The sequence below is a fragment of the Falco cherrug genome, chromosome 3, assembly GCF_023634085.1.
Source record: "Falco cherrug isolate bFalChe1 chromosome 3, bFalChe1.pri, whole genome shotgun sequence".
In the NCBI taxonomy this organism is placed as follows: domain Eukaryota; kingdom Metazoa; phylum Chordata; class Aves; order Falconiformes; family Falconidae; genus Falco; species Falco cherrug.
The window spans coordinates 108,703,693-108,726,743 of record NC_073699.1 but is presented as its reverse complement, the minus strand read 5'-3'; the positions used below and the strand labels follow the sequence as shown (position 1 = coordinate 108,726,743).

Here is a 23,051-nt window from a genome sequence, read left to right as displayed (position 1 = left end):
ATACCTTAACTTCCCTTACTGGAAGCTTGTGACAGCTGTTTATTTTTGGCTTCCTGGTGGTGTTTCCCAAAGGTTGTGTTTGCATTTGTATGGTTTAAAGCAAATATTGACCTACTGTGCAATCCAGTTTATTTCATGGGTCTAGTCCATTAGTTAGCGCAGAGCTGATTCATTAAAAATACAGTGCTATATCTGTGCTCTGGGTAGATTGTGTGGCTGATACTGTCACTTTCTGTTACACTAATTTTGTTACTTATCACTGACAAAAATCCCCTTTTGGTCCATGGCACTTGGTGACAAAACCAGTTTGGATTGAGGCTATGCAGATGAGTGCTTGGTGTTGGAAGGAGGTTCACTTTTCTATGTCTGTTGTCATCACAGGTGGGTTGAAGCTGAGTGAAGTGAGAAATGAAGGTTCAAGGCCAACTCAGTTCTGATTTGGTAGCTTTAGAAGATGACAAGCTTTTCATGCATGCCTTCGTGGCCAACTGAAAGAAGTTCTCTGATTAGTATATTTCTTGAGACTTCAGCCATGTTGAAGCTGTGGATTTTTTGAATCCCATCTATGATTAAAATTAAGGAGAGTTGCCTTCTGTCTGAGATTGCAGTTATGGTGTCCTGGATCTGTAAGTAGGCGGTACTTTTTGTCTGTTTAGCCTCAAAACTACAGAGGACTTCACAGCGTTCAGGTGTAACAACAAAGGGCATTCAGTCCCAGTGTTTGTACTTAAACCCAAGACATTTAGATTTTGTAACATAGAAAAGAGAAGAAAACCCTGCAGGGTTTTTTAAATAGCATCTCACCCTTTGGAAGCATATGGGGATGCTGATCATCTTGGCTGTGGAGCCAGTGTTTTCCTAGCGCATCCTCCTTGCAGTCCAGATGATAGTCCAGTATATGCAAAGTGCTAAACGTAGAGGTACTGCCTTTCCCCCTAAGGGAGAAGTGGTGGTGCCTGTGCATTTCGTTTTCTTGTTTGCTATGATGCATTTCTCCTACTGGTGATGTCTTTTATAGCATGAAGACGGCATGGCTTGAGACTGAGTCACTCCACTGCCATGGACAGTCTCAGGAGGATCACTAGGTGTTCTTCTGTCACAGTTCTGAGTGAGGATCTTGGCTTTTGTCCAGTTATCTCTTGGGCTCTTCCTCAGCTAAGCAGAGCCCACCTTTGACTGTTTCATGCAGCAGCTGGCCCAGAGGCTTTTGTATCCACTAAAGCTATTAGGTACTGCCATACTCGCACAAAATGAACCTGAAAACATCAGATGTGTAACTTCTCTACAATTTCTTCTATCTTTAGGATCTGTTCTGAGATTGCCAATTTTTTAGGAAACCAGAATTCTGGGGTCAAACTTCTCAGGAGGGTTTGCACAAAACTACTGTTGCTGAATATTAATAAATATACTGGTGCTTCTTTTAGGCCTGCATCCTTTAACAAGGTGAGAGAATAGCTAGTAAGCCAGCATGACAACCACTGAAAGTATGGCTCCTACGACTTAAAAGGAAAGGCAACATTCCCCTCACTGTAACAACTAGAATACAGTCAGTGCAAATTGAATGTAAAATTCACTTTAGGCAAAACAGATCAATGGGCTGGCGTTTGTAAAGGACAAGTGTTGATTGTACAGATAAAAGTGTTCAATGGGACTATCTTTAAGCATAGCCTGGCTAGCTATTTTTAGCATTTCCTCACCCTATGCCCCAGTATTTCAAGATGTGTGCCTGTTCTTCCACAGTAGAGCCAAAATGACAAGATGTTAATCCTGAGCAAAGGAATATTAATTCCCTGCTTTATTCTGTTTATGTAATACAGTTAAATATACTTTGAGAGCAGGTGAGGTATGGTGCATGGAAATGGTTTAACTTCATACAGGCTTTTTCTTGATTGATTGTTTTTAGCAGCGGCAGCTGCCCCATTTCTCTTCTTTCTTTTTCTGCTGACAGCAATTTGTCAGTGGAATGGCTTCATTTATCTGCTATTGATATTTAAGCCACAGAAACATCATCTGCTGTTCTCTCCCCCTCTGTGCCAGTGATGCCATTTTGCAAAATTCAGACTAAACAGAAATCCTGGTCACACAGGGAAAAGCGAAGTATCATTGAGACCTTGTGGCTTTGCAGTGGAATATTAAACTATTCACTTCAGCCAATTCTGCAAATTCTCTTGGCAGGCTGATGGAGGGAATTTGATGGGTTTAGTCTAATTTAGAGTGGTTAAACTAGTCACATAGTGGCTGAGATGGTGTCACTCTTCTACCTTAGAAGATCTGCTGGTGCTGGGAACTAAGCGTTTTTATCTTCTCTGCTATTTTGCAGTGTGACTGAGCTCTCTAGCCATCTTTGTATACGAAAGATCAAGCCTTGGAAACTGCCTACTACAAAATGGAGTGTGTGGGGCCTTACTAGACTTTTAGTCTCAGTGGCTAAACCAGACCTGATCTGACAGTGCTGCTATTTGTATGAGCAACAGCTGTGGAATGAGATCTGGAAAACAATAAACAACTAAATGGGCCTGACTGCATGTTTTTCCACATCAAGAAATGGGATTTGCACTAGTGCTGTATTAGAAAGTAGTATGTGAATGAATAATTTACTGAAACAACTGTTCTGAAAGCAAAATACCTTTATTGTGTTAAAATTCAATATGAACCCTTACACTAGAGTTATTTTTCTCATTTAGTAGGGTTTTATGTGTAAGTAATAGAAGGCACTTTACCAGGGAGCTGCTTAGAAGAGGCCTGCTATGAAGGCAGAGGGTTTTGTTTGGGCAGTGGGGAAGCTAGCTGAAAGTAACAGATTGCTTGCGTTGAGGAGCAGCTGATAAACTTGGTTCTGAAGAAATGGGAGAGAATTGGAGTATGTGTTTCCATGGGAGGACTCTTGGGCCTGATACAAATGGACTGCATAGAATGCTGAAGTTCAGAGTAGACAAGGAGAGAGATTTGCACGTGGTAGAGCTGGATATTGAACTGGTGTGAACTGGAGTTGAGATTATAATAAAGTGCCGTGGGATGGACAAAAGTCTTCAAACGGGGTCTCTACTAGAAACTGGAGACTGAGTGCCCAGAGTGAGCTCAGGTGTGGTGGGAGCCAGGGAGACCCTCCTCGGGGTTTGTGATTACACAGGGCAGCAGTGAGGGCTAATGGCTCCTCGCCTCACCTGGGAGCCAGGAGGGGACAAAAGCTACAAGGTGGTCTTCATGTGGTGGTAAGTCAGAAAGGATTATTTACTGTGTTTTGCTGGTTTTCTTTCATTTAATAGTGAATGTATTTGTGGAAATTGTGTAGTCTTGAGAGAAATGACACTGCATCATGTTAGGGAGAGCACATACATGTGTCTGTCACTGTGCTGTCCTGGGGTCCTACTGTTTTCTGAGGAGAAAGGAAAGTGAAGGGTAGGTCTGAATTTGAGTTTATTGGCGAGAATACTAGCTTTGGCAATTAACTTAGCAGCTTTGAGGCTTGTTCAGAGGTATTTGATCCTAGTTGTCTGTTATTAAAGAATACAAAAGTATAACCCCTCTGTTTTGCAGGTAGGGAACAATATTTAATTGTGTAGATAAGCACTGGCCAGGCATTTAACTATTCAACTGGTTGGTTTTACAAAAACACTGCTTGTGTCAGGAAAGGAGGAAAACCCCTGTAAGCCTTATTTCTACAGGGTGAATGCCTATAGGAGTAATGTAGGAAGCAGTACTGCTTTTAAGCCAGTGTGTGCTGCCTTAATTTAGCCATTACACCTAACTTGTTTGGATCTCTGTTGATGTTCCTAGTGTGAGGATATGCAAAAATAAATCTTGAAACTTCACAGTAGTGGTAGTTGATCAATTGAAATTTTGAATGCCTTGATATGTCTGTTTTTAATGGCACTGTGTCCCTGAAGTTCCTTTGGAAGGAAGCAGTTAAAATACGTGTGTGTAGGGGGGTGTATGGTGAGGGCTTAAAATAAAATACTTGAAATAACTAGGAACCACTTTGGCAGCTTAATAATACTGAATAGTTGAAGAAACTGCGCCTGACTGAGTCAGGTGCCTCTCTGCTGCCTGTTTTAGTTGGGAACAGATCCTTTTGACCCCTGACTTGAACTGCAGACCTTTGTTCTTGTGTAGAATCCCACAGCAATGAAGGAGGCCAGCAGGGCCACCACCAGTGTCCTTTGGCATCTTGTTGCTTACTTGTCTTGTGAAGAATGACCATCATTCTGCTTGCTTGCTTGCGCTGCAGTGAAATTGCTCTGGATTTCTGCTGTTGCAGGCAGAGTTTGCAATGTGCTGTGTCCCAGGCTATCTGTGCTGGATGTCTGTGAACATTTTATGAGGTTTACCCAGTCTGTGCTGGGATTAAGGAAGGATAAAGCAAGTGATGTTTGTCTTGACTGAGCTCATGGGCTTGCAGTTATTTTGCTGCTATCAAGTGGATGGTGTCTTTATGCACAGTGCCCTAGCTCTGCTTGGTATGTTCACCTCTTCCTCAAGAGAGATGAGTTGAGGATCAACTAATGAAGCACAGTTTCACTCATTTGCTGGTAAAATTCACAGCTGGAATGGCCCTGGCATTCCTTTGTTCTGCTTGTTAAGTGCTTGTGAGTACTGATTTAACCACCACAGATCTGAAAGAATCATTGTCCATTCCAGTGATCCCTGTAAATGTTTGCATTAATTTCATCTGGTTACTCCCAATTGCAGCTGTTGATTGTTATGGCTCTGTTAGTTACACTCTTTGTTTTCCTAATTCTTTCAATGCTTTCTGTTGCTCTTCAATGGAAGAATCTCCTCAACATTAATTTACTGTGCTGCTATTACTTTTTCTGCCTTCCATGTTTCACGGAGAATGAAAGACTAGAGGTAGCTGAGATGTAAGCTTACTCCCAGTCTGCTGCAGGTTAATTTAATAAACTCAAGCCTGTGTGTAGTTACTCTTGTGCTGCTTATTCACCATTTGTATGAGAGGGGAACTCGGGGCAGGAGGTGGAGGGGTGGTCTCAGAAGACAGGCTGTAAAATTCTTTAGGTCCTCTTCTAATTAAAATAAGCTGCTTTTACTTTATGTGCTGAGGATGCCAAAACTTAATTTTCTTACTCATTGCATTGTATACCATGTGCACAAAGTCATGTGGAAAAAATGGGTTTATAGGTCCCTAGTAGTGTCATGGGGGCAGCTTGAACACAATAGGTGTTGAATAAACAAACAGTGAGTTTCAAGAAGTGTTGGTCTGCTTGTTTTTTTGTCAGGCAGAGTAGTATTTTCTTCTCTTCGTAGTGTTAATGTATTTTCTGTCCCTGAATGGGAGTCCATGGAGGAAATCTTGATTCCTCTGACAACTGCCCAGATCACCCAGGATTCACCAAGGTGAAGATTTTGCCCTCAGCTGGCAGTCTCTAGCCCTGTTCCAGTGTGCCCCGTTGGCAAAGTCATGCTTGTGCCAGAGGCCCAGCACTTGCATTCAGAGCATGGACGTGAATGAGAGCCTTCAGGAGATTGCAAAATGTTGCTGTGAGGAAATTGCACGTGGTCTGGTGCTGTGGCCATGGATGTCTGGGCAGGATTCATGGCTTTTAAAGCATAAAAATAGCGATGCTTGCTGTGGCCATTCTCCAGGGAATCTGACCTAGACGTGTCTGTCTCCAGCTGACTGGAGAGTAGAGCTGGGAGTCTCTTGAGTGCTGTCTGGAGGTAACAAGGTGGATCCTTGCTCGCTCTTGCCTAATGCAGATGACTGCAAGGGAGCAGGTTCTGCTCCTGGGTAACTGCCTCAGCTCTTGAAGGAAGCATGGCTTTTATCTCAGTTCAGGGCTGTGGAAACAGGTCGGGCAGGCACCTCAGAGTGAGCCAGGCTGGCCTGAGCTGCTGCTTTAAGGGTGAGTAAGGAAGGGGGAGGCTTGCCCTCATCTGAGGTGGATCTTCCTCCTGCCTCCGCCAGCAGCCTCTGCCCGTGCAATCCTGCAGCCGTGTGGCTGGGTTGCTGTAACTCTGCCAGGGAGGTGTCAGTTGTCAGGGTGACCTGAGTGTCCCCCTGTTCTGGATGGGAAGGGGCTCTCCTGGGCAGTGGGGCCACAGTGGCGGTGCCTGGGCCCCCCAAAGCGGGGACAGGGCTGGCGGAGGCTGGATCCGCCTGGGAGCTGCCCTGTATGTCTGGGCTGCACTGTTGTGACCGCAGAGCAAGAGGGCCAAGGGTGCCTGCTGGGAAGTGAAACTGCTGCTGGCGCCTCGCAGCAGGCCTTGGGGGCCCAAGGAAGCCCCCAGCGCTGGGACATGGGTGGAGGACAGGACCCCTCTGGGTGCCAAGCAGCACCCATTCCTGTCCCAGGTAACATGGGGTGGGAGTGCGGGGGACCCTCATCTCTGCTCATGTGGTGGCCGCGCATCGTGGGCCCAGGCTAGTGGAGCTTGGATGGGGCTCAGGCTCTGGCTGCTGCCGCGGTGGTAACAGACCCAGCAGCGTCGGGAGCTGCCAAAGAGGGATGGCCCGTTGCTCCGGCTGGGTTGGCGCAGTGACAGCTGTCCCAGCAGCCCTCCTGCCTGATCTCTGGTGGGAGCTCCTGGGCTGGGTCTGAAGGGTTGGGTGGTTTTATCAGTTTCAGGGGGTTGTAGCCCATGTGTGCTTTGTATTCCTTGGAAAACCACCTAAGAGGATGAAAGTAAGTAGGTGGTGTGAGCTCTCGGTAGATGTTGGATGGTGCAGATCTCTAGTTATTAGAGATACAATAACAGACTGTACCCAAGGAGAAGGAATAGTCAAAGAGAATGAAAATAGTAAGAAATGGGGGATAATGTTATTTTCCAAGATGCTTAGCATAATAATGACTTCTTTTGGAGCTTATGAATTAACAGTTGGGAAAGCTGGGCATTTCAGGTTCATGTGAGCTGCTGTGGACAAGACCCCAAAATAAAAGTTCTGCTGCGGTCATCTCCATGTGGATTTTCAAAGGATGTTCAGAAACTAGAGGGATATCGAAGCCTTGTGCTGCTCTTGAAAAAGTGCATGATTTGCGTTTGCCATAGCACTTAAGGAATCATCTGTGGGATAGACAAAGCTCTCTAAGAAGGAATAATTCACCCAAGAAGACAATTCAGACTGCAAAAAGGAAAAATAAGCTGCTTTAAAAAAAAAAAAAATCACCTCATCTTCCTCTGTTTACCATCCTGCTCAAATAACTTGATAACCAAGTTAGACGCACTGATTTTGTCAATCTGCTTACACCACTGTTTGGTTCTGTTTACTGTGTATCCAGCACAGCAGCAACCTTTGCCTCTTAAGAGACGGGTATTAGGTTGCCTCTGGAGTGCCTCCTACCAACAGCGCAGTTTAAATATTGGCAGAAAGTTGCAATAATTATTGTAACTAAAATGCTGTGGACTGAAGGTGTTAAAGTATTCTCCCTTTGTTCCAGTTAAGTATTACTGGGCTTTCCAAAGAATGGACTCTTAGATTGCACCTGGTCTGTTCTTTTCTCTGTTACAGTAGATGAGGTTAGAATGCTAGGTCAGGATTCAGAAATATGCTTGTGCCTTATAATGGATTATTTGTTCATAGTTACTTTAAACTCCCATGGGAAGCTGATGTTTTCTCTGTGAATCATTCCTGGCAGCTATACCTATCCTTCCCTGGAATAATTATTACTGAGACAGCATCAAGGGAGGGAGTATTTGCTTCAATGAGTGAAACATTTCCATTTAAGAGGTAAACAATGCTGACCTGGCAAGGTTCAGACTGTGTGAGCATTGTCATTAATCTCTTAAAAGATTTTGAACGGTTCTTTACTCTTGTTATGCATCACCCCGGTGGATTAGATGGGAATGTAGAATGCATTCAGTGCCTTCTTGTGCGGAAAATGGAGTATTGGCGTTAAGAAGAAGCCTTCAGATCAGCGAGCAAGGGATTAAGGTCACTGAAGCACAGACAACTCTGTTAACTAGTATTCAGCATCACAAGTGTGTACAGTTGAACTACAATAGCTTCCCCGAGCTGGAGGATGAGTACATGTGCAGCTCCTCTGTGAGTCATAGGTACCTGCAGAACCAAGGGAAGCTTGATGCCTGTGGCAGCAGTAAAAGTATGTTCCCATCTGTATCCAGCTTATTATGGGCTACTGATTAGATGTATTTTTGTCCTAGCAATTTGGTACCTGTGATACTGACAAGAGATTGCTGTCTGTTGGCAGTTCTGTGACAAGACACCTGATGTTCGCATGTCATACTTCATCCATAAGTAAATTCACAGTGCAGTGACATGATGCATTTCTCCAGGACTCTCTACAAAGTGTCTTCATGTAGCTTTTGTATTTCATTGTCAGTTGAAGAAGGTTTCTCTGTAGCATCCATGTCAGAAAAGCAGTGGGAAGGTGCACAGAGAAAGTGTGGGTTTGCCTGTATGTAGGTCACACATTTCTAGGACCAAGGCAGTTCTGACCTGGGTTTGGTACTGTGCTGTTGGAGTGCTCTGTTGAGCATGTGTCACAATATATAGTGTGTCAGCCTGCTCTGCTGTTTTCAGGTAGCAAGGGGTCATCCTATATTGCAGTGCCTTAAATTTTAGGGGTTTGTGGCACAGCCTGGAATATTCTTTTATGATGAATAACTTTTGGAACTGGCATTGCCTTCCTTGAAATGCTGATAGTTCTGAAGCCTGTGATGTTTCATTCATTCTTGGGTAGAGGGAAGAGGTTCACTGAAATAACATAGAACTCCTAAGGTTGGGGAGTGGCACTCTGTCCTTATCTCCTAAGTGTGCAATTCCTTTTCCCACTGTTACTACCTCCCCACGCCTTCCACCAGTTCACTTGTGTTGTTGGATGTTTCCATTTGTTTTCTCTGCAGTGGGTTTGACAGACTTGACTGATTGATAGCAGCCTTTTAAAAAAGCACTTTTGCCTCTTGGTTAAAGCAATAAATTGTCCATTTTATTAATCTCTGATCTGGTGGAAGAGGGGATCGTCCAAATCTCATTAGGCCCTGCAATGGTTTCTAAAAAGGATATTCTTTCTTTTTATTAATTTCTGCTTATGTAAAGACCATAGACATTGGTGCGTTTTAAACTCAGAAATGTTACATCCACCTCCACAAAGGAAGTCTAAATGAAAGTGTCGCCCAAGGTGTCTTTTAGTGATGACAAGAACAAAAGGTGACATTAAGTTCACAAGGACATTTGGTTTTGATGTTGCTCTCATGTGACAGCTGTTTGGATGTCACAGCGATGCGTAGCGGGAAGAGTCTGAAGCTGGAGAGATGCTAAAGCTGAACAGAAATCAGGCTCTTTCTGCACGCTAGAAACTTGATTTTGCATCAAACTACTCCTCCATGTATTTTTTAAAAGGGGGTGTTTGGCTGGAAGAAGAGTTTATTTTTAGGCCTCAGTGGTTTCAGTTGCTTTATTGGTAGGTGGTAGTGTGAACAACATGTCACATGGTGCAGAACTGCTCCTATTCCATGTCTGAGTACACATCGTATTAGCTCGTCAGCTAAACCAGGTTTGTCAGCCTCGTTTGAACTGGCTTTGTGTCATAGCACTTGGTAAGATTTGCTGTACTTTTGGCATCTGCACTCTTAGGCCCTTGGCATTCTGTTTGGGTTTTTTTGTTGGGTGGTTTGTTTGGTTTTTTTTTTTTCCAAATTTTGAATGTTGTGGATAGCTTGAGAGGAAGAGGGAGACCCAGGGATGCCCAAAGACAAAAGGATGCTACAGGTGATATTTCCAGAAGTCAAAGCAGCAGCTTGGCCCTAAATATTGAAAGCCACATTCCTCTGTCTTGTTCTGGTAAAGAGGTAAACCAGGCTTTGACAATCTCTTTGATTTACTTCAAAACTGTGGATATGCTGCATCTGTATGGTATCCACCTTGTTTACCATTTGTTATGGCAACAGTTGGAAACACTATCCCAAGCTTCTACTGATCCCAGCACAAAATCTTGGTGCTTATTCCAGGTAAGCAATAACTCTTTCCTGTTCCTGCCATAGCTAGCATTGATAAATAGCAGCATAAGATTGACATTTCTCTGATGTTGGCAATTTTTTTTTTAAAGTGCTGTTACTTTTGAGAAACAGACAGACATTTCTTTCATATGCATCTTTAATGCTTCCTGTATGTCAAAATCAAAACCAAAACTAACTTTCTGGGCAAGTGAAACTCAACACTGCAGTATGACATGGTAAGATGCTTATTAAGACTCTTCCTGAAAAATAGACTGGTATTGACTTTTTCTTGCTAAAATCACGCTGCTTGTGTTTTCCTGGTCATTTCTTTCAGCTGTGTTTACTGTGCTTTTTTTGTTTCTGTTGCCATTGTGTCTCTGGTAGCTGTTGCATGTATTCCTGAATTTGAAATCAAGGGGATGGTGTTTGAGTTTTGTACGGACTTCTTGCCCAGTTCTCTTTCCTTATACCCAGTGTTCTGGAGTAAGTCTTCTGGATATTTTGCAGATGTTTCTGTGCCTTGGAAGTCTGGCTAGTTTGCATATCCTTCCCATCTGTGCTAAAGCTCTCAGGATCCCTGTTTTAAATAAAGTACAGATTTATCTACTCAGCCGGTCAGGCTTCTTCTGTAGCCAGGTCATTCTGGGGAAAATGTGATGTGTTGAGTGGCATCACTTAACTGTATGTTGTTCTATTAGGTGTGCTGACCATGCTGCTGCTGAGGCTGAATGTATTGCTGATGATACTGCCTGTCTGCAAGACCCCTTACGTGGAAGAATTTTAGGGGTTGCTGTGCAGATCAGTGGACATGGACCCCTATGCCAGCATGCAGGTTGGGATGCGGGTAGTTCGTGGAGTGGACTGGAAGTGGGGCAACCAGGACAGCGGTGAAGGGAATGTTGGGACTGTGGTTGAGATTGGTCGGACAGGCAGCCCAACCACTCCAGATAAGACTGTGGTCGTGCAGTGGGATCAAGGCAACAGAACCAATTATCGGACTGGATTCCAAGGGGCTTATGACCTTCTTCTGTATGATAATGCACAAATAGGTAAGTATAGCATGGACAAGAAACACAAACCCTAGTGCTGTAAACCCACCTCCTTAACACCTGCCTTACGTGCTAGATGGAATGTTAAGCCTTTTTCAACTGCCTGTGAACCAATGCTGAGCAGCAGTGTATGCTGCGAATGGCAGTGAAATTCCTGTTTGCCTCTGTGCAAAGGCTTTTTTTTTTTTTCTTTTTTATCCATGAGTCTTAACGGTTTTGCTGACTTGGTCATTGTTACATTCTGGCATGACTTCTAGGATGAGAGTCCCTTAAGCCAGGAAATGGACACTTCATGTTACGCTTATCACTTCATATTTTATTACTGCATCATCTTAAGTAGATGCACAGTAATGACTTTTTTTCTTCAAAACATGCTGATGTAGTTCTGAGAGCCTGGTCAGCCTGGTTTCTCTGGATTTTGTGTGGATCTTATATTCCTTTGCTTTTGTTCTCCTAGGTGTTCGTCACCCAAACATCATCTGTGACTGTTGCAAGAAGCATGGTATACGGGGAATGCGGTGGAAATGCAAAATGTGTTTTGACTATGACTTGTGCACACAGTGTTACATGAACAACAAGCATGACCTGTCTCACTCCTTCGAGCGCTATGAGACAGCACACTCACAACCGTAAGTGGTGCTATAGGGGAAGTCTGTCCAGTTAACCGTGTTGAGATTTATAGGTCACTGTTCTATAATAGTGGTCTCCAAAATGGGGCATTTATGCCCCAGGGGGTGTGCAAGATGATCTAGTGGGGTGCAGGAATAACGTTATAGAACTTCACTAGAACATGTCTGTTTAGTTTATAAAGAAAGAAATGCACGTATATTGGTGAGCACTCACAATTTTTTTGCTTGTAGTTTTGCGTGATCAAAAAAGTTTCGGGACCACTGTTCTACAGAATAGTCTAAGGCTGGATCTGACACTTTTATGGAGCTGCTTGAAAAAGACAGCAATCAGTAGAATTTTTCTGAAAAATTATGGTGAAAATTCAAAATGTTTGTGTGCTTAAATAATTTCTTAGACATGCTTTGCTATTTGCTGTTCCCAGATAACTGAGTGGCCACAGAGAAGGCTGACAGGAATCTTGCACTCCCAAATTGTTGATTTCTTCTCAGGGTCTCTACTGTTCACTGAAGAACACCACCTTCTCATTTAACTCCTCTGCACATTAGCATTATTGGAAGTGGCTGCTACACTGCCTGTGGAACAGTATCTATAATTTTTTGCTCATTCACAATGTGCCAAAACATGCAGGTCTGTTTTTGCGTCCTGAGGAAAAACTGAAAAATAGTCTCAACAGTAGTTTCATTTGTGTCTTGTAAGGTGGGCGTGAAGATGAATCTTGTAATCCTCTTGCCTTTAGAAAAGTAATAGGAAATCAGCTTGTCTCTGTCATTGATTTTCTTTTTTTTTTTTCTTTTTCTCCCCTTGAAAATATCAGTATGCATTGCATCCATCTGTGGAATGAAAAGTGTAATTACGTCGCTAAAGACAGTGGTGTCAGATTTGCAGCTGTTTTTTTTTTTTCTTTCCATATGGGAAGCTCTCTCTGGAGTTGATTACCATAGTTTTGCAAGTGTGGTTGAGCCAGAATTCTGAGTGCTAGCAAAGAAAGAGATGTTGCTGTCCAAAGATGTCCCCTCTGAGCTTTGAGGCTTGTGTTTATCCACCAGATTAGGATGTTTCTTGAGCTTGTGTTAATATGACAAGCCAGCCAGATCCTATTGTGAAATGAGCTTAGTGATTTCATATATATATATATATATATAAACTAGACATAGCTTTTTAAATCTCTCTTTCTATGAATATTATAGTTAGCTCCAAGTAGTCACCCCGAGGTGCCTGCTTGTGTCTTTTATTTGAGCTCTAGGTATACTTTGCTGTTAAGGTACATAATCTTCCTCACATTTAAAGAAAAAAGAAAAAGAAATAGGCAACTATTACTTTAAGAGGCTGTAGTGTTGCAGAGCAGTCCAAATTTTCTGGCCTTTGTGTGGGTTCTCCATGGCACTGCGCAGTGCTGCATTCTCTTGGGCAGCAGGCCAGCTCTGTTGCCTTTCCCGACCCGCATCAGGAGCACCCCAGAATACTGTCATTTATCAAAAGGCAGATTGCTAGGCAGTTTCTCCCCAGGGCTCTCATCCTTTGCAGAACTTGTGTCCTTTTCTGAGGAATCTAAATGGTGAAAGATGTAAACAGAGCAGTATTTCTTTTCAAGGCTTGTATCTGACCTGTGTCCAGGCTGCTGTTTGAATTGGGCAGTGGAGTGCTTGCTATCAGTGTGAAAAGAGAGCCTGGAAGACTGCCAGTGAAGTTGCTGGACCTGGTACTGTCCTATGTGGGTTGTCTGACTTTCACAAAACACTGCGGCACTGCTCTGGAATGTCACGGAAGCACTGGAGGACTCTTTGGAGGTAGATGTCCACAAGAGCAGAACTTGAAGTTTGGTGATCTTGCCTCTTGGTGGCTTTTTGGTTTGTTTGGTTTGTGGTTTTCCTAAACTCCTTTGCTTTTTTTCCCCTGCAATTGTGGTTCATTCAGGGGTTAAGGATGATGAGACATGAATTAACTTTTTCTGAGTGGATAAAAAGGAGTCTAGACGTGGGCCACAGTCTATGATACCAAGTCTTTTGTTAAAGAAGCAGTATTCTGATTTATGTTACTGTGTGTTAGCAGGAGCAGTGATCTTCCTAATACCAAGCAGAAAAAAACCCCAACAAAACAAACTCAAAAATAAAAGGGATGCATGTGTGCTTGTGACATCAGGGACACAGCGTGAGCCTGTCAGATGTGGCAGTGGTTTCTGGGAGCCTCAATAAGGGGTAAAGGAAAAAGCAGCAGTGCTTGTAATTGGATAATACAACATTTTTCCTGCTGTTCCTGTGTGGCAGGTGTTGAATGTAGCCGTGCTGAGGGATGGAGAGAAATCAGAAATCCTCAGTGAAGAAGCTTCCAGTTGTGGAAAGCTACAATTTTAAAGATGAATGAAAGGTACATACTGTGATTCTTAGAAGTCACTGAGCTTTTGGAGAAAACGGGCTGTCAGAAATGCTTTTTGTTTCAGTCATTTGACTTGAGTTGCTATAACTGCAATGCATATGTGTTTTATGCAAGAGCTTTCATACAGGGGGCTGGCAAAATGAAACGATTTTACTCGGAAATGTCTTGCAGGGCAGGAGCAGGAAGAAGTAGGAACACCTTTGCTTCAGTGCAAGTCTAATCCTATGATTTGTTGGTCTAGTGTTCCATAGCTTGCTCTGCATTGAGTGGAATGTTCTGATATTAAAAAAAAAGTGAAGTGAGGGGCATGGAGGGAGATCACCTTTGAATACTGCCATAGAGACGGTTTCTTTGCAATAACTGAGGTCTGAGCTGTAAGGACGTGTTGCCTTTAGGCAATGCAGCATCCTTTTCGAGGAACAAAAATTGCATACTTGTGACTCACTAGGACTATTGCTTAGATCATTCATCTCAATTTTTTTTGCTTAATAAAACGGAAGAGAAAACCTTTGGCAGCTCCCCAAGGACCGAAAAAAAGCTGTGTATTTAAAAAGACGTGGTAACTGCTGTGTGGATTTGGGTTTTCTTGGTTTTGTTGCTGCCCACTGTTGTTTGGATGGCTGTGAAACACAGAATGAGTCTCCTTTAGAGATCAAGATTCCCTCGCCTCCTTTCTCTGGCAGGGAATGGGTATCTTTCAGTTCTTTACAATGAGCTTCAAGTGCAGCAGTGTGTTGCTTTCAAGACCCAGGCAAAGGGCTGTGATCAACCCACTCACTGGAGTGTGAATTAGTCAGAAAGCTTCTAAGGCAAGTGGATGGAGACACAGCCCGCAAAATTTGTCAGCATCCCATAATCTTGGTTTTGCATTGCGGTGGAGGGGCTACTAATATATCATGATTGTAGTCCTTGGCTTACCATGAGTGGGATCAAATGCAGAACCATGGAATGCAGCTGTATTACTGAGCTGTCACACCAGTTGTCTCTTGAAACAAGGATCAAGATCTGGGAGTTTCCAGGTCCTCCCTGGTCTCCATTCTTAGTCCATTGTGGGAGAGCATCGCCATGCATCCAGTCTTGCAGCTGCTGCCATTACTGATCCTTTGACAGAGGAAGGTAAGGCCTCTAGCGGGACAGTTTTGGAGATGGCAGTGTAATGTCCAGACGCAGTGAATTGCTACCACCTGCACTGCTGTTGCCAGACCCACCGTCTGGCAGCTGTGCAGCTAAACCTAGGCAAGGCCAACACATAACTGTTTGTAGCAGCTCACTAATCCTAGGATTTAGGAGGCCTTAAGCCCAGACAGACACTGCAGAGGGTTCCCAATCAGTTTTCTAAAGAGGCTTTGAAGACACTTTACCTGAAGGCTATTTCAGGTCTTAAATGACCTGAGTTTGAACCTCTGGTGGAAGCAAGCACTGATATTTTTCTTTTGTTTGTATTTTTCCATTTGGAGTAATCCCTTCCTGACATCTGCCAGTTGCAGGTATTTTTTATTGGTCTTGTTTATTTTGAATTTTATGGCTGTTTTAGGAGAGGCTATCATCCTTACTTTAAAAGAGAGGGCAGCTCAGTTTCACTGAAGACCTTTTTTTTGCAATTGTGTACCCGTTTGCTCAATATATGCTTAGTAATTGGAAGATAAATGAGTGTCTGTAAGCAGGATAGCAAAGCAAAACTCACCAGGTTGATGTTAGGGTTGGAATAGTCAGGCACACTGGTGATTTTTGCATATTATCAAATCTGAGATAATCCTCTGCTCATACGAAATATTTGTATTATTATATTCAAGTGCAAAAGCAGCAGTGGCATTTTGCATGCGTCACCTTCTGGGGGATGATGCTAAGCTGAATTTCAGTAGGGGATGACACCACATAATCAGGGACAAAACTCTCTAATACCCGGTTTGGAGGGCTGGAAAGCAGGCAGGCTTTATTTTCAGCACCGGATGCACGGGGGATAAGTTCTACCCAACGCGCGTCTCGACTTTGTTCACTGTTTATCTTTAGATGGCCGATCTATATGTATTAATGACATTTCTGAGAAACTACTGGCATATTCCTTACAGTTCCGTGAACTACTTATCATATCTGCACTCTTACTATGCATGTGTGGCCTAATGGGTCAGGGGTCCTCTGGTGGTCCTTTGGGACACCTTCATCCCTTTCTTCATCCTCTTTTTTGTCATCTTCCTCTTCTTCTTTGCATCCTTTTCATGACCTTTTCTCCTGGCCCTGTTTCAGCACTCTGGGCTTATGTCTTGGTTTTCGGCAGGTTCTTATCTACTACTAGCTACTATAGTAGCTAAACTATACAATGCAGCGTTCTACTGGTAGCTAAACTACATAATGCGGCGTTGTATGGCTCGGCAATGCCATGGATACATCAGTTGCAACATTTATGGTTAAGCGCACTGGTAATATTCCCTGGTGTCAGGGTTGTAGTGTATTTTACCCAGGCTATTTTCTAGACTTCACTCACTAATAAATCAGAACCGTAACAATCTTTCAGAAGCCCTATTTTTTTCCTGGAGAACAATGGAGTTGGAGGAGCCAGCAAACTACACAGGGAAATGTTTTGTGTAATCAAGCACTAGAAAACCAAGTATTTTCTCACATTGTGTTTTGTACTGTAGTCAGAACAGAGCTTGCAGTTCTTTTCAGCCATAATTCTTAAACCAGCTCAGTCTAGTCCAGTTAACCAGTTGGATTTCTAAATCAGATACATTACAAGAACAAGTGCATGCTATCATTTAGGTATGCGTGTGCAATGCAGACCCATTCAAGGCAGCTTTAATAATCCAGCCTTCCATCTGTGCCTGCTTATACTGTAAGCATGAACTAATACAGCAGCTGAGTGACAACTGCTGGGCATTTGATTACTAGGCAATAACGAGAATGCGGGTTTATTTACTGTATTAACCTCTTCAACATGTGTTATTTATACGATGTCAGTTTAAGCTGCTAGGCTAAGAAATTTTGGTGAGCAACATTTTAAATAAAATCTGACTCTTGTGTGTATGTTTGTTTCTAACTTTTAAAAAAAGGCTCATTCAGTATTAATTTATTCACATTAATTTATTTATGAATTAATTCTAGTAATGAATTAGTATAATTATACTTTTAAAAAACCCATTGTGATTTACCGGATAAAACATTTAACTGTGCTTCCTTAAAAAAACACATAAAAAAAGAACACTAGGGCATAGCTCCACACTAGGGCTTCCCTTATTTACTTTGGAATGTTCTGTTTGATTTCTGCAATAGGGATTAAATTTCAGTGACATATTTTATCTTTGTCTTTTCTGGAATTACATGACCAAAACTGTAAGCAAGAGAAATAGTCACTAAAACATCCTTAGCCTGTGTTTTGAACTGAGAGTCATGTTGAAAGGATGATAACAAGCCATTTGACTTTGTACGCTCACTAAGTGCTTCTGTATCATTCTCAGTACGATATGCTGGTGGTAAAGGCTGTGTATATCTCTTAAGAGCATAGTTAAGAAAACCTTCTGGCAGCAGTACAGTGTTGAGTCTTAGGTGCGTGCCCCCACGTTTTAGTTCACATTTGGTAGACTTGGTCTGAAATCTTGCCCACTGTGGCTTTCCAAAGCTGACTTTGATATGTGTTAGCTTTGGAGGTTAGCAAAACAACCAGCAAGCATTTAGTCCAAGTTACAAACATACAGGTAGTTTTGTGAAGAACTGTGCCTTGGCAAGGAAGGATAGGCTTGACAATGGAAAGTCTTGCTAAAGGCAGTTCCTGAAATAGGTTTCTGTGATCCTGATCCCTCGCTAGCGTCCTTGTCTTAGTCTGGTTCATGCTTGAGCAATCGGCATCCGCTTGCCATCTGTCAGAATTTCCTTTATCCTTTACTGGAAGTGCTTCAGTAAAAGCTTTGCTAGGGAGGATTAGAGAATCTAGAATTTCATCGTTGAGGTTGGTTTTATTGTAGTTTCTGTGAGATCTTTGTGTTGGCTTTTCCTGGGGTAACCTGTGTGATCTTTACATCCTAGAAGGAGTGTGTGTTTATACCCACCATGAGCTGAGATTCTAGTTTACAGCTCTGTCTTTCTGAACAGATGAACACAATACTTATGGCCTGCTACCTTGCAGGGTGACCATCCCTTCTGCTTTCCAGTTCCTTATGTTGTGCTTGTTTCTTCAGATAAGAATTTTCTGCAGCGGAGAAGGCTTTGTCTTGCAAGATACATTAGCTGTGCCTGGTATGCAGGGGCTCTGACTAATGCAGGGCTTCAGATCTCTACTGCAGATTAAAAGCAGTCTCTGCTTAAGCTTCTCCAGGTCAGTTGTTTTGGGTCTCAAATCTCTGTCTGTAAAGCATGGGTGATGCTTTTTTTGTAGCTGTCTGGAGCATAGCTCTGGGTGATCTGAAAGGCTCTGCAAGCACCTTGGTGAAATTTGAGCACAGGCAGAATATCCACAGGGGGGTGGTTCCCAGCATGCTGAAGAGAGACATAGCTTCATTCTGTACAGTACATGCTCCCAAGTCTTTTCTGGACTCTAGTAATTTAATATCGTTGGAATCTGTAGGGCAGAAATGGCTGCAGACTTTGGCTGTCATAATTAAAATTGTATTAAAGGCAATATTGCAGTGATTAAATTTATCCCTAGGGTATTTTTGCAACACACTAATAACTTTGGTTGTTATCCAGTATTAGAAACAAAACATGTTGAATTAGATTAAAACCTAAGATGTATTGGCTCAGTACATCTGGTTCTGGCATCATTTTTTTGGTGCTGCTGGTAAGCAGTGTGGTTCAAGACAAGGTCAAAATTTTTGCGAGGCCAGGGGAAGAAAGCAGTAGTGGTGGGTTGCCTCCAGCATTTAAATAGAATGGGAGATGGAGTTTCTTACACTTCTCTCTTCTTTAAGGAAGCTCAGCTTTCTGAACTGGTCAGCTTTGGTTTTGTATTCTCTAGCCAAAAAATTCACTGAAAGTGACAGATTAATGTGAGAGAGAGGAAGCAACTGCTGTTACATGATTATACAAAAAGGGAAATTATGAAAGGTATTTAATGAGTGGTGGTTATTTTGCTGTTTAAATACCTTGCTTAAGCTTAGCTTGGTGCTTTGTTTTGCTGTCACCTAGAATGTTTGCATTGAAACCCTTCCCCTGCAAGAGCAGGGTTTGAGCTAGAGAAATACGTTTTTGTGAGTTTTTGTCTCAGGGCTTGACTAAGGCATCTTTGATAAATTGTTATAAAAACATTCAACAAAATACAGTGAAAATAACACGTTGTAGCTGGGCTGTTTCAGATGTAGTGCACAAATCCATGCTGGTTTTTGAAGCAAGTCTGTAGTGCATAGCACAGTGCAATAAAATGAATGCTGGTCAGTGTTTCTCTTTAGCTCAGCTTTTTTCTAGCCATCTTTTTCATTGTCTTCTCTTTCGTAACAACTGCTAGCCTTGATGGTGTTTAAAACAGACAAAATCTCAACCATTCAAAAAAGTCTTCATCTTCCTCCTGTCAAACTACAATCTGGATACATTCAACAATTATAAGAACAGTGTAAATAATCTCTCCCTCTTTTTAAACACGTTAGGTTGTAAAGCAAGAAAGGTAAAAAGACTTAGGCTTTTGATGGATAAGTAAACAGTAAGTTCAGGCATAAGCTTTTTATCCTTCTGAGTCTCCACCTTCTCTCTCTAGGTATTAGATGGAAAATAAATACAGCATTCTGAGGTCAGCACTGCCCTGGGTAGGCTTCCCCTCCCCTTCCCCTGCAGAACAGCTGCTGAACTTGGTTTTGCTCTGTCTGGTCTGGGAGTTGCCAAGAGCCTGTCAGGAGGAGGTGCGCAGTTGTGGGTATGGATTGTGGCATCTTTGCGGTCACCTAGAGAAGTGGATTGTATCCTGAGCGAGCAATGCAAACAGGTCCTTAAGGACTTTGGTGGCTTGGTATCTCATGAGAAAGCTTTCTGCTAGGCAACAGAAACTAGGAACAGCACACACAAAACCAGCAGTGAAGCTGCTGTAAGATTATGGGAATTGGAAGCTGCTTTAACAGGACATCAGACCCCCTGTTTACTATCACGTAGGTATTTTTTTTTCTTTCTTTTTTCTTAAGATGGAGTGGTGTGTATGCCTGTGGTGTGGATTGCAGGGCAGATAGAAAGGTCTTTGTTATCCTGGAAACAGTCTAGCCACAGCACTGCTGGTCTAATCTGCTCTGCTTTTCAGTAAGTGACCTAGGCTGTGCAGTCTGCAGCTTAGGTTACGAAATGTGCTGAACTCCTTATGGCTTTGAGCTAGGAGACTGCCCGAGCCATTAACATGTGCTTTTGGGCAGTGCGCACCCTAGTAATGTCCCCAAGCATTGCCTTCAGTGGAACGATGGGGTACAAGGGCAGCTGAAATTCAATTTCACTCTCCCTCTGAAGTGATGTCAGACTTTCTGTAGAAGTTACTTTCTCCTTACTCCTCTCTCTTCTACACCCCCCCCACCCCCAGTTATCAGAGGCTGTGTTATAAAGATATTTTAATTGTGTGAGATGTTGACTTGGATGGTGTTCTTTGGGAAGCATGTGGATTGTAAGTGGCATAGCTGGCAATGAAAACTATCATGTCTTCCTGCTGTGATGTTTAGGATTGCGTGATGATATTTGTAGCAGGTCTCCCCTGCTCTGTGTAGGCAATGAGGTGAAGTTGCTAAATCCAGATTTTGTAAATGCACATTATGCTGTAGAATGCTGGTGAATAGTTAAAGAGTATTAATTTGCATGCATACACAATAATTGTACTTTGCCCTTGGTGAGCTGCCTTGCCCTAATGTAATTTGTGGCCTGTGCATCTCCTAGAGCATGTGGGGAAGTTTTTCTTCTTTCGAGCTACTAGATTTGAATCTTGCTCTACACAGCCCCCTCAAGACTCTTGAAGTTCTGAAAGAAGCATGAACCTTTTTCTCCATGGCTAAGCATGCTGTGTGTGAGTGAATGTTATCATTTTGAGTCTTTGTGTTTATGTATGTTCAGCTTCCTGATTCAGCAACATGACGTTCTGGTGTCTAACAACACGAGAGAGAGAACCCACTGCAGTCCTGCTGCTTGTGTGTAGATCTGTGCTTGTCTCCACAGACTGTCACTGAAGTGTGCCTGTTCCTCATGCTCACATAGCAGCCTCTGTTCCCAGTTACCTGCATCCCACAGAGGAGAGAAACACAGTACTTTTTTAAAGCTCGTCATGGATCACACAATAGTTGATAATACTGAAAGATAAACCTGGGTCATCTTTTAGCCCAGTGTATTACTCGCTTGTTGTCTCTCTGCCATCAGTGGAACAGTGCCCAAGTACCCTGACCTTCCTGTGGAGACCAGCTTTTAGGATCAAAGACCCTGTTCAGCTGTTTTATTGTTTTCTCTCACTTCTTACATGCCCTTCAGAACTCAGGCCATGTTTTTCCATATGTAAGTGTGGTATACTTGGTCCTCATGTAACAGACCTTGGTTGGAACAGAGCTTTATAAAGCGTGAATGTAGCATTAAATTAATTTGTTTTCTCTTATTTTGTTTTTCTAGAGTCCTAGTGAGTCCTCGACAGAATTTGACTCGCATCACATTAAAAGGGACTTTCCAGGGGGCTAAAGTTGTCCGTGGCCCTGACTGGGAGTGGGGTAACCAGGATGGTAAGCTTCTTTCAAGACGTCCTGTAAAACACCATTAGATTTTTTTTTTTAATTTTTTTTTTTGCCAAATTGCTACTTAAAAACACATATGCTGAGCAGTAGCTTCTAGAGGAGCTGTTCAGGTGATGCAGGTTGCTGTTCTTTAGAGTGTTCAATAATATTTGTTTAAAAGCATACCTGTGACACAAACTCGCATTCATTCAGGGTGTGGGAGGGAAATTTTGCTGCTTCTATTTCATAGATGTGAAGACTCATGGGAACTATCCTGGAAGATCTTGTATAGAACTATAACTGTACACCATGTTCTAAGAAAATAAATATCTGTCTTTTCCTGAAAAAGCTTCCATTCATAGTAGGAATAAGGTTTGTTTGACTTTGTGACCGGTATTCCTTTTTCCTTTGGAGTTCTTCAGAATATTCTTATTTGGACACTTAAGAACAGTGAAGAGAAATGATCTGTAGGGAGTGTTTCACATGGAGCATTAATGAAGAACTGTTTGCTGTGGTTGCTGGAGAATGGTTTCTGCTTTCTGTATGAATTGTAACTTCAGGCTGGAAATGCAAAGGGACAAACGTGCCTTTTCTGGAGCTGCTCTTGGGGTGTATTGACTGTGTCCAGTTCACTGATACCAATTTCAATGTAGTGCTACAGGGTTAAGGAAACTTTACCGTCTGTCTCTAGTTCAGAACCTTGTACACGTGGTAATGTTTACAGCTTCTTTTTTACCTTAATAATCAAGCTGTAAGTCCAAAGCTTTCCAGTGCTGACTCCACCATTTATTGCAGCTCTGGGTTCAGTGGAGGACATGGATACTTGCAGGGTCTGAGAGCAAAAGAAGCTTATGTTCAGTAGAGCTTATCCATCCTTTTGAGAGCAGATCAACATTTACATGTCTGAGTCTTGTGTTGCTTACAATGATTGTGACCTGAAGGCAGTTACACGTGCAAGACAAGTGAGAAGAAACATAAGGCCAGCCACTTAGCTGCTCTCTAATACTGCCCTGTCTTTGATAGAGCTGCCCCCATCCATAGCCATTTGCTCTTCTGACCTTAGCTTCCTGACACATCAACTCTATTTCTGTTTAAGGAGGTAACATGTGTAAGTGAGAATAAATAACCTTGCAAACTCTGTGATAGGTTCCTGCTCAGTTTTTGTATTGATCATGTAGTCTGGTGTGTCAGGTAAGGGCAATAGCAGCTAGTTGAGAAATCTGATGGAATGGTCTTACTTTTATTTGCCGGTGTCTTTTTAGTACGCCTGATACCCTTTGCAAATATTAGCACTGACTGCAAAATTTGTCAATTGACCAAACTTTTTTTCTCTGCTGTGGTCAGGGTGGGCCCTGGCAGCTCTTCAGTCACTTCAACTTTTTCATTGAATACCTGTTTTTCCTTACTACTATTTCTCGAAGTCTAAACACTATGGAAGTGGAAAGAA

General features: G+C 42.7%; 1 protein-coding gene across 6 annotated transcripts in view; it reads left to right on the top strand.

The window, feature by feature from the left end:
- Positions 1-23,051, top strand: part of MIB2 (MIB E3 ubiquitin protein ligase 2) — a 53,627-nt gene that overhangs the window by 7,091 nt on the left and 23,485 nt on the right. For 4 of the 6 annotated variants that reach the window (XM_055704805.1, XM_055704803.1, XM_055704804.1 and 1 more), the window contains exons 3-5: positions 10,611-10,961; positions 11,419-11,590; positions 21,507-21,613. In XM_055704805.1, the coding sequence (XP_055560780.1) occupies positions 10,721-10,961; positions 11,419-11,590; positions 21,507-21,613 (520 nt within the window). In that variant the 5' untranslated portion in view covers positions 10,611-10,720. Of the gene's footprint in view, positions 1-10,130; positions 10,149-10,610; positions 10,962-11,418; positions 11,591-19,751; positions 20,027-21,506; positions 21,614-23,051 lie in introns of those variants that run through there. The other 2 variants (XM_055704806.1, XM_027803353.2) reach the window with 2 other exon arrangements.